Source organism: Peromyscus leucopus, chromosome 5 (genome assembly GCF_004664715.2).
Source record: "Peromyscus leucopus breed LL Stock chromosome 5, UCI_PerLeu_2.1, whole genome shotgun sequence".
Lineage (NCBI taxonomy): Eukaryota > Metazoa > Chordata > Mammalia > Rodentia > Cricetidae > Peromyscus > Peromyscus leucopus.
Window position 1 is genome coordinate 67,584,614 of NC_051067.1, and position 19,750 is coordinate 67,604,363.

Here is a 19,750-nt window from a genome sequence, read left to right on the forward strand (position 1 = left end):
CTATATCTTTTTTTCCAGAGTAGATTGAATATTCTACCTCTTATCTATATCCTCTTTTTTCTTTTTCTTTTTTTTCAAGAACCCCAATTCTAATTTCCTTGGTTAGCTAGTATTTTTTTATTTCTTCACCATTATTAACTAACAACTTGTAAACAACCATCCTAAACAATGACAATTATTCCTAACCCATTGAAAGACCAAAAACCACCCACCCTACCTCTTGGAAATGTGGGTGTCATTTTCTTAAAATTTACTTCCTCCTCTCTGTGGCAAAGAAATATTTAGGGGATCTTGGAAAGAAAATTTTTGAGTTAATTGTCAAGTCCTGGGAGAGTTAGCTGTATCATTTGTCCAGTCTCTGCATAATGGGAAAGTGCAGGGCTTGTCTCAAGTCCTTGATCGAGCAGTCTGTGAGGCTAAATCATCTCAGCTAGCCACCTTGAAATTGTCCTGAGCAGTTTGTAGTCCAAAACTGATATTTGGGTGGTATTTGTCATCTTAGTGGTATTATCATTGTCCTGATGGAATTGTTGTGGGACCCCATCATCTTTTTGGGGACTTCAAAGACGCTATTAGGCATAGTCATGGTTTCCTGCAGAAAACTGATAGAAACTCAAACCCCAAATCATGTAGAGAAAGCTAGATGAAGCCTTTTTTCTAAAATTAGTTAGTACTCTACATGACCATTAATATCATGACAAAAGTCCTTGTTAGGCACCAGATGTAACACAAATCTTAAAAGTTCTTTTAATAAGAAACCGAGAGTCAGATATTGAGGTGAAAGCTGAAAGATCAGAGAAGCAGAACAAGCCAGCCACAAATTCTTACCTCTACAAAATCCTCAACTAAAGAGAGGGAGTTCTTGTTTCCTCATGCCGTATATACCTTTCTGTGTCCTGCCATATTACTTCCTGGGATTAAAGGCGTGTGTCACACTGCCTAGTTCTGTTTCTCTCATGTAGCCCAGTGTGGCCTTGAATTCACAGAGATCCAGATGGATCTCTGCCTCCCGAGTGATAGGATTAAAAGTGTGTGCCACCAATGTCTGGTCTCTATGTCTAATTTAGTGGCTGGCTCTGTCCTCTAATCCCCATGTAAACTTTATCAGGGTACACAATATATCACCACAACTTTGTAGACCAGGCTGGCTTTGAACTCACAGAGATTCACCTGCCTCTGCCTCCTTGAGTGCTGGGATTAAAGGTCTGTGCCACCACTGTCCAGTGAATGGGCTTTAAAAACCCTCTCCAGATTGCTGTAACATGTAATTGGTGGGGACTGAGAATCCATCTGTCATTAGAGTCTTTGGGTGTCATGAGAGGAGGTTCATCAAGTCCCACTGTGGAGGAGAACCTGGGTCTTAAAACAACTGTCAACACAATCCCTCTTTGTGACCCCATTCCAGACCAATGAAAATCTTAAGGAAAAACTTACAAATACATGGATAAGTGAAAAGATAAACAAGTAAAAAAGAAGCGTGTAACTGCTTCCAAAGTAAGTTGTGACTGGCTTTCTCAAGCCAGCAGAGTTCTAGGCTAAGGATGGGGTGAGGGAATACATTTCCCAGTCACATATTTCTGGTTTTGCCTCTCTTGTGACAGAAAGGGTCTTGCACAGATGGATTTTTTTCTCTGCTCTTTGTGAATGGTAAATATTTCCATAATTATTAAAATGCTCAATGGTTCCCAGAGGAGATGTGTCATAATAATAGGCAGCTCGTCTGTGATGACATTAATAGATATAGATAGTAACAACAGACATCCCACTGGAAATAACCAGGAGTCATATCTTATTAATGTCCACTGAGAATCTGCTCCGGGACCATGTTTGTCTTTAGTGACATGAAGTGCCTTATTTAAGGTGGTTGAATATTAGTTTTGCTGGGTGAATTGTTCCTCATGTTTGGGGCTGAGGAGGAGTGGTTGTTTTATGTTTTTTTTTGGTGACATTATGAAGGGTTTGGTCAGTTCGGCTTCCACTGGAATTATATTTATTCCTGGGCTTTGAAATGCTCAGTCTGAGAGTGTTGCGTGTGCATAGCTGCTCTTCCTCCTCTCTGGGAAACTGAGGAGAAGGAAATGTGATAGGAGAGGGCTTGATCCCCCTCAGGGTTCCTTCTGTAAGAAGCCTAAGCAGTGTTTTCTTGTCCTTCATGAAAAGCCAGTGGAAAAAAGTCATTCAGTTTCACAGTCACTCAGGTTCTCACTCCAACCACAGGGTATGGCTTGTTGTTGAATCTCTTCACTTGTTTTAGAGATCTTGTTGACAGGTGAGGCAAGATCCTCTGTGGTAAAGCATAAGAGCAAGAGGGTGGGTTTGTATCTCTCAGTGTCTGGGAAAAGAAAGACTCGGGTTGGTGGTGCTATTGAATTTCTGAGAAGGAAAATGTAAAATGGGATTATAAAAATCAATATGAGGTTTCTGAGGACAGAGGCACTTAAAAATAAAACCATTCAAGTTATAGTCTTTTAAAATGAACAGTTTGGTCCTCATCCCGGATTTCTTTATTTTCTCTCTTCCTTCCTTTCTTTCTCTTCCTTCCTCCCTTCCTTCCTTTCTTTCTCTTCCTTCCTTCCTCCCTCCTTCCCTCCCTCCCTCCCTCCCTCCCTCCCTTCCTTCCTTCCTTTCTTCCTTTCTTTTTTCAGAGCTGAGGGCCAAACCCAGGGCCTTGCACTTGCTAGGCAAGTGCTCTACCACTGAGCTAAATCCTCAACCCCGGCTTTCTTTATTTTTAAAAGTGAGAATAATCAGAATGTTTTTGTTTTTCAGTGCCGGGAAGAATTGAACCTAAGTCTTCATGCATGCTGGGCAAGAGCTCGGCCAACTGCCCTGTATTTCTAGTCCCTAGAATAGAGTTTTAATGGACTTACAGAGTGATTAAGTAACCCCCATAGAATAAACCCACTCACAGTGGGCATCAGGACCCTGCATACCTTCCTGGAGGGGAAATAGCTCTGTTCTGGAATATCTTCCTGTTCTAATCCTTAGTCAAAGGCAATGAATCTTCTCTGGGATACTGCTATATAGCAGTGGTTCTCAATCTTCCTAAAGCTGCCACCTTTTAATATAGTTCCTCATGTTGTGGTGACCCTCCACAGCAAAATTATTTTCATTGCTACTTCATAACTGTAATTTTGTTATTGTTATGACTCATAATGCAAATATCCATGTTTTCTGGTGATCTTAGGCAATCCCTGTGAAAGGGTCATCCGACTGCCAAAGGGGTTGTGACCCAGAGGTTGCTAACTGTTGCTCTCTAGGATCACATGGACACAGATGTATGTGCTGTTACATAGAGCTCACATTGTCTTCAGTCCCTGACAGTCTCTGCTCTTCAAGGCAATGGGATCTTTTCCCAGAGTCTCTGGAGCAGTGACATTCCTCAGAAACCCCCTCCCATCTACCCCAGATGTCCCCCCCCCCTGCCCAGCCCCATCTGTCTCAGATGCTTAAGATTTTAACTGAATTTTTCAAGCAGTTTTCAGATCCTTTCAAGGCTATGACCACTGTTTTAAGAAACCCATTATAGTTCACACCCACTCCAACCCCAAGCTCATTGTTGTAACTTTGATGTGTGTGTCTGGTTAGTTTATCTGAACTCACTTATATCTCTGTTAGTCAGAAAAGTCAGAGGTTATAGTGCATCCCTGCCACCACCCAACACCCTTCAAGCTCTTTGGCTGGAAAAGGAAATGATATAACTTCCTTTTTTAAAAAGTACCTTATAAAGGTCTAGGGATTTGAAAGAGGTTAGTACATTTACCATTAACTCCAAATCAAATTTAAACATTGGTGGATTCTCAACTTTTAAAGTTTTTTTTTCTAGCAGGTAGCAACTGTGTTTTCTTTTTTAAAAGATGTGTTTGTTTTTTACTTTTCGTGTGTGGGGGTATTTTGCCTGCATGTATGTCTGTGCACCACATGTGTTCAGTGCCCATAGATGCCAGTAGAGGATGTCAGATGCTCTGGGACAGGAGCTACTGACAGTTGTGAGCTGCCATATGGGTGCTGAGAATCCATTTAACAGATCCTCTGGAAGAGCAGCCAGTGCTCTTAACTGCTGAGGCTTCTTTCCTGCTACACACATGTCTGTTTTGTCGACATATATTCTTTGAACAAAGTAGTTTTCATAAGGACAATTATTTAAATATATCACATACCTTGGCTATATTTTCTACCAGTACCCTCTCCTGTCTAGTCTTACAATTCCTACTAACCACTTTCCCTTTCCCAAAGTGACTTATTTTCTCTTTCCCAAAGAGCCTTCTTCTACTTTCATGTCTATACATACATACATACATACATACATACATACATACATGCATACATACAAGAAAGAGAAAGATAGATAGATGATAGATAGATAGATAGATAGATAGATAGATAGATAGATAGATAGATAGATAGATAGACACAACAAGATGCAAACATATTTATCAGTTCTGAACCTGGCTTTTTTAACTGTCTTTCTGCTGTGACTATCGAAAGCTCTCATACTGCTCTCTGTGGCTGCAGTTCTCACCTGGCATAAGCAAAGCTGAATTATGCATTAGAAGGAGGCAGTTTGACTTGACTTCAGTGAGTGATGGGCAATTACCACCAAGAACCTGGGTAGGCCATTGAGCTTGTAAGGCAAGCCCTTGCTTGGAGTTTAATTTATCTTTCCCCCAGCTTCATTTCTTTATGAAGTCTTTAAAAATGAATTCTCTGACTCTGCATTTGTTTTTTTGTCTTTAAACCCCATGCTTCCACCTGACAGGATTGAAAGGGACATTAATGGATGATTCCCAAATGAGGCTTTTCTTCTTTAACACCTAATATTTTAAGCAGTGTGTGGCCTTGGGTAGATTTGGTTCCTATGAGATGGCAATACTTGTAAACTTTTGTTAAACATCCTCTCCCAAACACAACTGTGCCAACAGCTAAATACTTTAATCACGAAACTGAATCGAGTTGTGATGAGTGGGGAGTTTTCAGCCCCTTTCTCCCTATTGCCAACCCTAGTTGCCTAGGGGAGGAATTAACATTATTTTAAGCCTCCTGTAGCTTTCTTTCTTCAAGGCATTGCTCTCTGTAGCTTCTCTAAGGTATAGTTATAAAAACAAAGTGCTGGGCTGGAAAGATGGCTCAGAGGTTAAGAGCACTGACTGTTCTTCCAGAGGTCCTGAGTTCAATTCCTAGCAACCATATGATGGCTCACAACCATCTGTAATGAGATCTGGTGCCCTCTTCTGGTGTGCAAGCATACATACAGAACACTGTATACATAATAAATAAAAATCTTAAAAAAAAAAGTGCTGTGGGATGTTCTGTATGGCAAATGTGTTGCTCTGATTGGTCAATAAATAAAACACTGATTGGCCAGAGGCTAGGCAGGAAGTATAGGCGGGACTAACAGAGAGGAGAAAAGAGAGAACAGGAAGGCAGAAAGAGTCACTGCCAGCTGCCGCCAGGACAAGCAGCATGTGAAGATGCCAGTAAGCCATGAGCCATGTGGCAAGGTATAGATTTATGGAAATGTATTAATTTAAGATATAAGAACAGTTAGCAAGAAGCCTGCCACGGCCATACAGTGTTTACTTGGTTGGGTCTGAGTGGCTGTGGGACTGGCAGGTGGGAGAGATTTGTCCTGACTGTGGGCCAGGCAGGAAAACTCTAGCTACAACAAAGTTTGTTTTTTTAGCGTATTTGATTCATAGTTATATTTTACTGCACCAAGCGTCTGAAAAATTCAGGCAAAAGCTAGGTAACTCCTATTTGGTCTAATAAAATCTTGTCACGAAAAACAAGACGCTTCTAGAACTGGCTTGAACTTTTTAAAGTCAGAAGGAAGCTACTTTATCTCCCATGTTGTGTGCTTTGAGCTAACCCATTCTACAATACTGTGCAGTTTGGATGCACATTCTACTCTGTGCTGCCACATGCTACTCACTCCGTGCTGAACATCAGGGAGGAACCAGGAATGGCAGAAGTCTCAGTCATACCATAGAGACCTTAGAGTATGCAGAGTGGCTGCTGCATCATCAGGGAGGAGCCAGGAATGGCAGGAGTCTCAGGCACACCATAGAGTACGTGGAGTAACTACTGCATATACTCCGGCGTGCCTGTTGACTGCATGTGATTGGTGTGGTGGCCTCATGCACTTCCTAGACCCAGACCTAGTTTCTGGAAGCTTTTTACTGGCCTGGCCCAGTACAACAACGGCCTTCATTGAGATGCCCATTCAACCGTTTGCACCATCCTAGTCTCATCATCACTGGCATTAGACTCTTCAGTATCCTTTTGTCTCTCTCAACTTACCTCTCTTCCTACAAAATAGAAAGGACAGAAAATGATTTGTTAAAAGACTCAAGATTTATATAACTAACCACTACTAGATGTGTGTCTTTAAGCAAGTGATTTACATCTGTTAAATCTGGTTATAAGTTACACTATGGGCAAACATTTTTCATTGGAGAGAAATTACATGTTTCATTCAGTTCAATATCCTTGAATATTAAAAAATGATTTACTAATTTATTAACTATTAAATAATGGAATGATTGTTATTATAAAATAAATGCCCTATATCATATGGCTATATTTGGTGAATTATTAAAGAGGTAGCGAATATTTTCCCATCAAAAAATAATAGAACAAAATTTCTAACCTCAAAAAAATAATCACACATGAGGCAGAGTCAGGCAGATCTCTGAACTGGAGGCCAACCAATGCTATTCAGTGAGACTTTGTCTCAAAAAAAAAAAAAAAAAAAAAAAAAAAAAAAAAAAAAAAAACAAAACCAAACCCAACCACTGTGCAATACATTTTCCAGCATTAGCTAGGTTATATTCTGAGGAACATCTGATGTGTGAAGTGCTTGTTGTGGTGTTAGGCACAGCATTGTCACTCCATCATAAGTAACAGTGTTAGCAGTGTGGCTACACAAGGTTGTTTAGGACGCAGAATAGTTTCATCCTGATAGTTTCAACCCAGCTACTTTTCATGTCTTGGTTTCGGCATTATCATCAGCCACCAGTGCATCTATTCACTGTAGGAAAGGGGCTACTTCCCGAATACAAAGGGTAGCTGTGGCTTCACACTGAACATGGATTTTCATGTGAACTCTGTGTGTCCCCAGAAGTTGAATTGTTAAGGAAGTAGACTACAGAGCATTTGGTTTTGGGAAGGACACTTTCATGCTCTGCTCTGAAGATGGACGTCTGCAGTGTCTTCCTGATGTGTATGGCATGTACTATCTGTGACCCAGCATGTCACATGAGCCATGTTATTAGAACCTCTCAATCTTACACTTCAAAGAACACATTAAAAGACCCTGGGGTAATGATCCCCACAGTGGGACAAACCTCCCTGAAACTTGAGACAGACATTCCCCAATGCTTCAGCCTGGGGCTGTTGCTAGGCAACAGAGCTGCTTCTCAGCTGCTGAGAGAACTCCCCAACTGTCCCTGACTATAGCTTTTCTCTTGTTGAGAAAGCTTTCCAGTCACAATTCCTGTCATTTTTTTCACTGTCCAATGTTGTTACTTTGAACCCCTTAAGTCATGTGACTCTCTCAAATTAGAGGATCTACATTTCTCTGTGGCCTGTGGAAGAGTGCATCAAAGTGTAGGGTAGAGAAGTCTTTCCATCAAGCCTTGAAGGGTTCTGAGACTACATCAAGTGACTAACAGAATAAAGACAGATTAACAGGAGAAAGGTGTGTATGTTTTATTTGTATTGATATTTTATGTGGTGAAGACAGCTACCCAAAAAGACAAGAATGCCCCCAAAGAAGTAGGGCATATATATTACTTTAACAACAACAAAAACCCAAAACAATAAATTATGGAGCTGTGACAAGAGGAAGGAAAAATGGCTTAGGGATAGTAAATCATGAGGACTTATTAGGAAATATCAGAAGGAAACTAAATGATAGTAGGGGTGATTTGGGAAGTCTATACAGATCAATAGGATTGTATCAGTTCCCTGGGATAAGAATGTCCTGTTCTTGGTACATAAAGGACACCCTTCTCAATGGAAATTTAGCCCTCACTTTTCAGAAGGAAGGGAGAGGACAGAGAGCACTTCCATATCCCAGGTGCCTTTGCCTCAAAATTGTCAATACGCCCAAGTGATGTATTTGAGGGACAATATGTTCTGATCCCCTTCAATGGAAATATGTTTGGCAATTCTCTTAGATAAGAATAGAAGAGGGCCAGCGGATCACTGCACGTTTAATACCTCCTAAGTACCAGGTTTTGTGCCATGTGCTGAAAAAAATACCTGGAAACCTGACCAAATAAACACTTGTCCTTGTTGGAGAGAGACCAAATACACAAGTTAACAAAAGAGTTTTATAATATAGCACTATGAAGAAAATGAGATTCTAGAAATGTGCTGCCCAACACAGTAGATATAGCTACACATAACTATTGAATACTTGAATATGACTTGCATGAGGTAAGATGTGCTGGTAAATGTACACTAGATCTGAAAAACTTGGACCTACAAGGAAAACCATATATCATCTCATTAGCCATTTTCAACTTTTTGATTACATGCTTAAATAATTGCATCTGAAATATGTAAATTTTGAAAATTACTGAAATAAGTCTCATGTGTTTATTTTCACTATTAAAAATGTGGCCATCTAGAAAATTTCAAAGACATGTGTCTTGCATACTGTTTCTATAGAACAACATTGTGAGAGACAAAGCAGATTGAGAGCTTTGTGGAAGGCCTCAGAAAGAGTGACATTTTTGTTTGTATGTTTGTTTGTTTTGGTTTTTGGTTTTTCAAGACAGGGTTTCTCTGTGTGGTAGCACCAGTTTTCCTGGAACTCACTTTTTGAACCAGGCTGGCCTTGAACTCACAGAGTACCTATCTCTGCCTTTGAGTCCTGGGATTAAAGGCATGTGCCACCACACTTGGCTAAGAGCAACATTTTAAGACCTAAAAAATGAGGGCAACACGGAGACCTCTAAGACAGTGCAAGGAGCTTGATGTAACTTCACAGACATGGAATCACAAGAGCAGAAGTTTAGAGAGACGGCAGAGAAAGAAGAAAACAAGGTAGAAGGGACAGTATCGACGAGAGTCGGGCCAAGGAGAGAGTTGGAGAGATTGGATTAGATGCTATGTGGAACAGGGCAGCTTTTCCCCCCTCAGTGTTTGAGACAGTGTTCCTCTGTGTAGCCCTGATTATCCTGGAACTCAATTTGTAGACCAGGCTGGCATCAAACTCAGAGATCCACCTGCCTCTGCCTCCCAAGTGCTGGGTTTAAAGGTGTTCACCACCATGCTGGGCCAAGGAGTTGGTTGGTTTTATGCAAAAGAGCAAATCAACATCTTGAGGACAGAGAGGCCACTTTTACAAAAAGGGGTCCCCAGGAGGAGATGATGGTCAAATAAAAGTCTCACCATGACTCAGTCTTTGGATGTAGTTGCTAGGACTGACTGCCTTGCCCTCTATTCACAAGGCACAAGCACTCAAGAACTTGTGTGGATCATACTCTGGAGCTGTGTGCAAAACTTGGCTTTGTCTCCCTTACCTTCCCCCACAGTGTTTGGAACCAGATGTACTGTTACTCACAGCTGGCGGAGGTTTCGAGGATGAACTTAGAGAGGAGGTGGTCCAGAGAGTTTCTCTCCTCCTCCTCTATTACATCATTCACCAGGAAGAGATCTGTTCTTCAAAGCTCAACATGAGCAACAGAGAGTATGAATTTTACCTGCATAGCCTGCTGGGCCTCAGGCAGGATGAAGACTCCTATTTCCTTTCACAGAAGGAGACTGATGACATCTTGGCTCTTACCAGGATGTACTTTGGCACGTCTGGTAGCCAGGTAAGAAGTGAGGAACTGCTGTCTGTATCCTGTTGAGGTGTAGGCTGGGACTTACTTATGTCCCTTATTCTTAGGAAATGGGTGGACTTCTAAGAGAGGAAGGTATTTCGAGTTTTAACTACAGGATAGTAAGTGACATAATTTAAAATTTAAAGTGGAAATGGAATGACTAAGTGGACGATGACTTTTAGCCAGAAGCTGGGTGGGTGGGTGGGTAGGCAGGCCAGGTGACAGGGCAGTTCTCATCTCCTGAATAACTATGACTCAAAGATTTTGATCAATGTCCAAGAGATGAACGATCGTGGTGGAAAGCCATATGTCTGTTTGTCTTGGCTTCTGGCCAGGGATGAAGGCAGGAACAATTTAAGAGATGTATTTATCATCAGTGATTTCATTGATGAAATAGCTTGCAGAAGCATTACTTGCAACAGTCAACCCCAAACAACACCCCTCTGCCACTTAGCATTTTGTAGCCATGTACATGCTTGTCATGTCCCGCATGCTCCCGCCCAGCCCCCACTCTTGGGAAATGGGTACCTGTTCTTCTGTTGCCTTCATTACAGTTCTAGGAAGGCTGGCCTCTCAAGCACGCTTTAAGTTTCGGCACACAAAGGTATCCGAACATAAAGTTTATTATTATTATTATTCTCATCAAATGCAGCTGGGGAGGGGGGCGCTCATAGGTGAAGTGCTTGAGGCACAAACATGAACACCTGAGTTTGGATCTCCAGCACCTCTGTAAACCCAAGTGTTTCAATTACTCCTGGAATCCTTGGGGTTGGAGGGACACAGGCAGATACTTGGGACTTGAGGTCAGCTTGTCTAGCCAAAATGACAAGCTGCAGGGTTCACTGACAGACACTGTCTCAAAAAATGAAGGTAGAGGGCAATAGAGGATGATAACTGATATTGACCTCTGGCCTCCACGTGAGTACACACAGGCCACATAGATATTTACACACATATACATACACCACACACACCCATCACCACCATCAACATCCTTACCATTATCACCATCATCACCACTATCATCATTATATTGGGGATCGAACCTAGGCCTTTGTGCATGCTAGGCAAGCACTCTACCACCAAGCAATAAATCTTATAAATCTTATAAATCTTGAGTCATATTTCCAGAAGGGTTTATTGAGGATCCATACCACACTTTGAAGAGTATAAACATTCGTTATGAAATAGTGGCCATGACTTTTCTCTCTTTTGAATTATTCATTGATTTATTAAAAACAAGCTTAATTCTTAGTCTCCATGCTGTTGTTGAAAAGCCAAAGGTCTCTAACTGTCCTGTTTCAGAAAGCACCCCTCCAACAGTCTGCAGATGGGCTGACTATCTATCTCTTCTTATTGGTATGCAATGAAGAGCATATTTACTAAGCACCTTGCGAAGGTCTTTATGGCACCTCTAATCCTGTGACTATCAATCTTCAGCCCATTGTTCCTGTTTCCATAAAGGTTCCTTGGCGGAATTCAAGTTTTAGCCTGAATGAGGAGATGTCCCTATATGTAAGATTTTCATTGTAATTTCTCTATGATATAATATTGGCTTGAATCACCCACTAGGATTTTAGGCAATCTTACACATTTACTGTCTTTTGAGACAGATTAAACAGAAATGGAAATCTAGTACTTAAAGGCAGATGGTGAGTAGCAGTAGGTTTCTGGTTATGCTGCACATACAGTCAATGTCCAGACTTTCAGTGTTTGTAAGATCAAACATTTTTAGAGAATAAGATCACAGTACATAGAAAACTACTTTTTCCATGTGGTTAGCAAGAACTAAATTACTATTATGAACCTTTCCTAGGTTTTAGGGCAGTGATCCTCCAGACATATCAATGTCTGTGTCTCCTGGAAGGGTCCTGGGACCTATTTATCCACAATTACCTAGGTAGATAGTCAGTCCAGACTTGGCAGAAGGCTGTTGACATCTCTTTACAGGCTGCTGATTTGTCCTAGACAGCACCGCACACCAGCCCACTGCTCACATTCCCAACTTTTCATCTGCACAGGACTCAGCTTCCGCAGTCAGCCCCATGGTAGCCATCCCAGCGGTCCTCAGCAGACTTCCGGGGGAAGTATCTTTACATCTCAGAGTCCTCATCCAGTCACACTCTAAGACCAGATTATAAACATCACCCTGTTCCTTCACTCTCATGTGCACAAGGAACTATGTTTTATTGTCTTTGATCAATTCCCAGTGCTCAGGAGTTCTCTCTGCTGTTTTCTGGGTCTATGGTAAACATACATGGATCTGTTCATAGCTCATCCTAACACCATCTCTTCATGGAAGATAGGTATTCACTATATTCTAAGGACTTCTTGTGTCAAAACAGTGGCTGGAATTCTCCTCTATTCTCAATAGAACCTTATGACTATAATGCTTTCTTTTTCTTTTTTTCCAATCTCTACAAAAAAATTCACTGTGAGGGTCATACTGTTATATCTCAACTTGTTGCTTTCACTCATACTACTTCCCAAAATTTGTCAAAAATGTGATAGCACTGCTGGGGATGTAGCCCAGAGAAGAGCACTTGCTTAGCCTATGTGAGATCCTAATTTCCATCCCATGTTTCCATTACTGCTGTAAAAAGACGTCTGCCTAGAGGGTACCACCAGACCTCAGAGAGAATAACTCCAATAGACTGTTCTATTCCAACATCACAAGAATTGAAGGTTGATGCGATAATTTATGCTTACATCCTCTTTGGATGAACCAGATCACCCCAGTTCATTGATAGTGGGCTTATCATAGTACAAGGCACATAGATATTTTAATAAATGAGCGAGATTAAATAATAGGATTTAAAGCAAAATTCTACCTTGTCAGATGGGCATAATTTAATCAGGAAAAACTAACACACACACACACACACACACACACACACACACACACACACACATCTACATGTCCTGTGTTCTGTAGGAATTCATGATTCTAGAGTGTACCATATACTCAGTGTAGTGAATACACACTAAGCTTGGGACTCAAGGCTGATGTAGAAGTAAAGGTGGTATCTTAGTTACTCCTCTGTTGATGTGATAAAATACCTTGACAAAATCAGCTTAAGGAAGTATGAGTTTATTTTGGCTCATAGTTCAAAGTACAGCCCATCATGGCAAGGAAGTCAGGGCAGCAGGGACTTGACTCAGGTAGTTACACTGAGCCCCACAGTCAGTCAGAAGACAGCAACAAATACATGTAACCAGCTTTTCTCCTTTTTATACAGTGTGGAATCCCAGCCTAGGGAGGGATGCTCTAGTGGATGGGTCTTTCTACCACAGTTAACCTAACCACGAAAATCTCCCAGAGGCACACTTAGAAACCCTTCCCCCAGGTGGTGATAAATCTTTTCAAGTTGACAGTTAAAATTAATCATTGCAGGTTTCAGTGTGCCATCAAAGCTGGGATGCAGAGTTAAAAATTATTTAGTTTACAAGAGTCCTTGAATTTGGGAGAAAATTCACCAAAGGAAAGGATGCAAGCTGTAAGAGCAGGGGATCCCCTTGAAAACAGTGCATCTTTAAGAGAGGAAGTGTAAATAACCGAGAGTCAGGAGGGTGGGATTAGATTTGAAAAGGTCAAATGTTCCCTAAATCGAGTTCCTTCTGGGATAGCAGAGTGACGACTGTCATTTCTACAAACCAGTTTTCTTTTAGATGAACAATTCCTCATGCATTGGGGGAAATTTTAGAGGAGACTTATTGAGTGTGACTCCAGAAGCTAACGTTTTCTCTTTGTTTTTGGCGCTAGTGTGTGGAAACTAAGACCCTACAGAGGACATCTGGCATTCAGGGCAGCGACGGTGCTGATGAAAAGACGCTTCCTCAGCTGGCCACAACCATCCTTGCCCTGTCGCTCCAAGGTGTTTGCCTGGGGAGAGGAGACCTGCCTTCCCCAGATGACTTCACAGACTATATTTTCAGTTTCTTGAATAGTTCCAATTCCCTCCCCCTCTCTGGTAAGGTTGTTTTTCATGAATTTCATTTGCAAGTCATATCTGTCTAATTAGTTGTGCCAAAAAAAACCCCCAAAAACCAAAACCAAACAAACAAAAAACCAAAGGCTAGAGCATTTCATTGACTGAGTTTGTTCAGGTCTGTTTTAAACACTGTTTTATCTTGGCATGTGATAAGAGAGCACAGATGGCCTCTCAGGACAGAAGTATATTGGTTGATGAAGCATAAACGTGAACGTGGCCCATTTGTGTGGGGATGGAAACTGTGGCTATAGAGTCAAATGGACAGATTTTAAAACCCGTCTTGAGAACTAACTAAACACTTTCCTATTTCACCCCTAACATTGGGCCTGAGATGGCAGAGCAGTGTAGGATGATAGAATGGTATGAAATGGTTCAAGAACAGTGTAGCAGCTTGCATGTAATCATGAAAGTAAGCCATTTGTGTTTACACAGAAGTAGCTTGTATGTTATTCATCTACTTCTGATAACCAGCATTTGGAGGCTCTGAGATGAAATGCGATGTCAGGAAGGAACTCTGAATGTTCATTTTGTATGTTTCTTTGCATTTAGTAAGGAACATGGCTTGAAAGTTAAGTATCTGAAATGGTTTGACAGTTCCAGTATCTGAATCCAAGTGTCTGTAGGTAGATTTTCTTTCTAATCTCATTACACATCAGCCATCACTTCTCAGTATTAGAGAATGTTGAATCACATTTTCCTGAGTTTTAAAACTATTCTTATTTTTTTTTATTGTATCGGGGTCCAGATAAGACCCACAAAATGAGCTAGGAAGTTGGATCAGGGGGTGATGTGCTTTCTGTGAAAACATGAGAAGCCGAGTTGAGGTCCTAGTATCCAAATAAAGCCAGGAACAGTAGTGATCTGTGAGCTCGATGTTCCTATGGCAAGATAATCAGACAGAAGAATCCCCCAGAAGCTCATGGGCCAGCTAGCCTGGCATGCACAGTGGGAACAAGAGACCTGTCTCTACCAAGGTGGACTGGCACCTTAGACTTCCACATATGTGACATGCACATATGTACCTATACTCAAACAGATAAGCGCGCGCGTGTGCGCACACGCACACACACACACACATTAAAACTAAAATCGATATAATATCAAATGTTGGTAGATTTCTCATTTCCTTTACAAGTGACATTTATGTCCACCCTCATTCTGTCTACTTTATCACAAATTATTTTGTTGGAGGAGTAAAGGGGTTTTGTCCTGTGGATCACTGATTGCATTCAGAGTTAACCTGAACTTTCATGCCTATCCTGTATGCTGGTGGTTATATGTAGAGATTGGATTCGTTTTCAGGTATTTAGTGATGAACACCATTTTATGGTTGGTGACTTCCACCAGAAGACTTAGAATATTTGCTTCTCTTCTGAATGAGGGTTGTAACCTTCAGATGACTGTCTAAATTGGCTGTTTGAAGCTTATAAAATGATGTCCTGATGCTCTCATTATGGTTTCCTCTCTGCTCTCTGGTTCTTTTGATTCCCATTGGAAGAATTTGGAGGAGAAACACAGTTTAAAAGATAAGCAGAGTTTATTTTATAGAGTTATTTTATAAGTAGAGGAAGGTACATCCTAAAGTGATGACCGTAGTCAGTAGACAAGGGGCCTTTGTGAGCAGAACACCCAATAGGGTGAGAGTAGATGATGGCCAGAGACAGTTGGGTCAACCTACATTGTAGGTAGTTTTTGTATTAGTTTTAAGACTGGAATAGACACCTTCCCATGGGGTATTTTTTTTTTTTTACCTGTCTAAGTGATTGAAAATCCCATTTGGATTGACCCTGACAGGAGAGGGCTGTGGTCCTCCCTTGTTCTTTATCAGAATGCTTCCTGCCAGATGGTAAAGTTAGGAGGTTTGGAGTCATAAAACCAGGTTTAGATAGTTATCAATTCATGACTTTTTGGGAAGTTTGGAATGTTACACTCTTCTCCCAATTATTACTCAGATCCATTCTTCTGGCCACAAATGAGAGTTTGTAGTTTCAGACCTTGCTGTTGTAAGCTGTTGATTATGAGTGAGGGGTACACCTCTGGTATACTTCAAGTTTGATAATATCTAGCTACCTATTTCTTGATATTATAATTCTATAAAGGAAAAAAATTCCTCCCACACCAATTTCATTTTACTTGGGTTCCTTTTATTGCATATGTATCTGTGTGTGAGATGTATGTGCATGCATAGTCATATGTGTATATACACATGTGTAGTATATATATGTGCATATGGAGGTCAGAGGTTGGTGTTGGGTACCTTCCTTGATGGCTCTCCACCTTAAATGTTGAGGCATAGTCTCTCACTTAAACCTAATATACACTGATTCAGCTAGTCTACCTAGCTAACTTGCCCTGGGAATTCTCTGTCTCTGCCTTCTGAGTGAGCTACTCTACCTGACTTGCATTTTCTTGGGTGCTGGGGATCTGAACTCCAGTCCTCTTGCTTGTATGCACTGCACCATCTCTCCCACTCTTGGCTCATGTTCTTAAAGAATAAACTATTTCCAAGATTTTCCTGGCTTGTTTGTAGATTATAATTAACATTACTAAGTTGTTGAGCCTGAAAAACACTGCATGCAGGCACACTTATATGTGTGTGTGTGTGTGTGTGTGTGTGTGTGTGTGTGTGTGTGTAAATACTTGGAGAAAAATGACAGCTATAACATGTTACATATTATACCCAGTAATAATATATCTTTCAACTTTGTCATGCCCACATGGGTGTTTTATTATTTGCAAGGCATGGGTCTTCAGATATGTCTTTTTGTACTTATATTTAGGCAGCCCACTTTCTTCCTGGTCATCATAAATGAGATTTTCTTTCATTGTGTCTTCTGATTGATGCTTATATAAGTGGGAGCTACTGACATTTTGATTAACTTTGTAATCTGCTCCACTAAAACCATTGCTTTCACAATGCTTTTCTGGGGAGTTTCAGATATATATTTGTATCATTGCCAAGCATTTATAGCTTTGTCTCCTTCCAGTTCCTGTAATTTTGTTTGCTCTCTCATCTACCTGCTTTAGTTAATGATTGAAATACAGTGTTAAATAGTATTGTGTGTGACCTGTGTTCCTACAGTTCTGAGTTTGAAAGAAAAGACTGTATTACTTTTTTCATTAAATTTATATTTATAAATATATCTATAGAATCTCTTATATTAACCTAAAATTTCACACTTCCAAAACTATTTCTTATAATAAACTTGAATAAACTGGAAATTTTACCCAAAGGAAGGTTTGAGTCTTTTTTTTTTTCAACCTGATGAATTTCATTCTGGGGTTGTCACGATGGCTCAGTGGTAAATAGGTCTCACTGCTCTTTCAGAAGACTGGAATTGTGTTCCCAACATCCATATCAGGAGGCTTGCAACTTGCTTGAAAATCCAGCTCCAGGGAACCCAATGCCCTCTTCTGGCCTCTGTAGGCAACTGTATACACATATACATACTTAGCCACACACATATATATATGACATATATACATATAAATATAAATAAAACACATCTTTTATAAAGATAATGTAATATATTTCTTGTCATATATGTCCACCAATAAAGGATTCTCTCATTTACTATTTACCAGGATTTTGTTTCTTTCTAATTCATTTTGAGGGGTTGTTTTGCTGGGTATAAAACCATTGATTGACATCTGTTTCTTTCAGTTCTTTGAATATGTCATCCTACAATTTTTTGGGTGGTGGAGCCTTCATTGTTCAGATGGGAAGTCAGCCATCTGCTGCCCCACATATATAAATCACTTTAGCATGTGGTCTTGCAAGATTTTATCTTAGATTTTCATCAGTTTGACTATAATGTATCTGAACATGGATGTTAGCATATTTAAGTTGCTTTGTGTTTAATAAGCTTCCTGAAAATGTGAATGAAGATTTTTATAACACACTTGGGAAGTTCTTGGCCATTCTCTTCATCACTTTTATTCCTGTTATTCTTTGTCCTCTCTTTCTGTGGCTGCCAATCCATGTCTGTTGATAATAAGTGTTGTTTTCTAGGTCTCTGAAACTTATTTCAGTTCCTTCTTTCTCTATCCTTCAGGAAGAATTACTTCTGTTACCCACTCTAAATGATCAATGATTTTTACCTTCTGCTTTCTCACATATATTGTTGAGTGCTTTTTGTGATTATTTTTCGATTTTATCTCAAAACTACACAACATCTATTTGGAACTTTATGTAATTTTTTCCCTTCTTATTGAAAATTTCTTTTATCTAGTTTATTGCCATGCTTCACTTTAATTATTTAAATATGATTTTCTTTAGTTCCTTAAACATACTTTTGCTAACTGCCTGAGGACTTTGGGACTAAATCCAACATCCAGGTATATCTAGAGTTGCATTCATTGTTTGCTATTTTTCTTCAACATGGGTCACACTTTATCAGTTATCTGGAAAGCTCATAATACCTTTTTTGTTGTTGAAAATTGGTCATTTGCAATAAAATTACTTGGTAAATTTTATATAACTGATTATACTGTTTAGGAAAATTTCAAAGACATTTTATTCACAGGTAAGAAGAAGAATGATGCCATATAAACTGGCTATTTTATTTAATCATTTTCTGTATAATAATTTTAAAATCATAGAAATGAATTGAGGAAACTGAACTGTAATATATGTGTGCCATTAAGAACAGATTTAAAATAATAGAATCTAGTGAACCTCTCTGTCCTTATCTTAATTTCATTTATTTTCTTTGTTCTGCATATACATCTAAAAGGAAAGCATTTTGATTGACTTATATACATTAAAGAAATACACAATTTGCTGAAGATGTAGAGTACCTTCAGGGAGTAAATTTCCCAAAGATCAGGCCACTTTAAATTTTTAATTTGAATTTTTATTACATTGTAGTTATTTTATGTATATATATGTGTGTGTGAGTGCATTAATATGTTTATGTGTATATGTGTGTGCACATGCGTGTGTCACAGTTCATAAATGAAGGTCAGAGCAAATCTTCCTATAGTTGGTTCTCTCCTTCTACGACTCAGGACTCAGGCATCAAACTAATTCATCAGGCTTGGCAGCAAATGCCTTTACCCTGAGCCATTTCTTTCTCCCCCTCATTATAATTTTTTTTATAGCAAATAAAACACATGTTTCAATGAAACATATGTCCACTAGCTACTCACTTTTATTATTTCTAGGATGCAAAAATGTAGGGTTATTCTGGGAAGACTTGTTCATCATCCAAGTTTAACCAAGGTCTTTTAAGGGCATCAGCACCCACACAAAGTACGAATACTCTTTAGCTTTGTTCCAATATAACCATTTTCAGTAGAACCAAGTTTATCTTGTAAAACATCCGAGCTGTAGCCATGGAAATTGTGACTGTTCTAAATGTGACCTGTCTATTCCATGTGACACCAGATTTTATATGACATTTCTAGGACTAGATCAACTCCTCAACATGCTCTTTACCAGAGGGGCCTGTGCCAAAAAGGATCCCCCCCATCAACACCAAAGGAAACAAAACACGACAATATCCAGTTGGGGAGACCCTAAGACACCTACAGCAACGGAGAAAGATTCCGATGATCCTTCTGTTTCCTGGGATCAGGTATTTTTATTTTTTTATGTTATCATTCTCTATTGCTGAAGGAAGTTGATAGTTCTGTCAGAATTATTAAACTCTTATGAAGATACTACACATTTTTCTTTAAAGTAGTCTATCTCTGTGGTATGTTTATGGTTTTCTTTTCTTTCTTTTTTCTTTCTTTTTTTTTTGTAGGTGGATTTCTACAGACATAGAAATAGAGCCAAATTATTTAGCATTTCTCTCAGGTCCATATTAAACATATAAATAATTAATTTAGAAAAGATACACTGGCATTTAATATGAGCTGGTAGTACCTTGGCATGAAGAATGCCACACTGGGTGAAGATAGGCTTAGCCCTGAAGA

General features: G+C 39.8%; 1 protein-coding gene across 4 annotated transcripts in view; it reads left to right on the plus strand.

Annotated features, from left to right (window-relative positions):
• Slc39a12 (solute carrier family 39 member 12) overlaps positions 1-19,750 on the plus strand; it is a 95,836-nt gene that overhangs the window by 4,785 nt on the left and 71,301 nt on the right. For all 4 annotated transcript variants that reach the window (XR_005091624.1, XR_003734624.2, XR_003734625.2 and 1 more), the window contains 3 exons: positions 9,546-9,827; positions 13,600-13,807; positions 19,238-19,407. Coding sequence is in view for 1 of the 4 variants with exons in the window: in XM_028870507.2 (XP_028726340.1) it covers positions 9,546-9,827; positions 13,600-13,807; positions 19,238-19,407 (660 nt within the window). In the remaining 3 variants the exon portion in view is untranslated. The remainder of the gene's footprint in view (positions 1-9,545; positions 9,828-13,599; positions 13,808-19,237; positions 19,408-19,750) is intronic.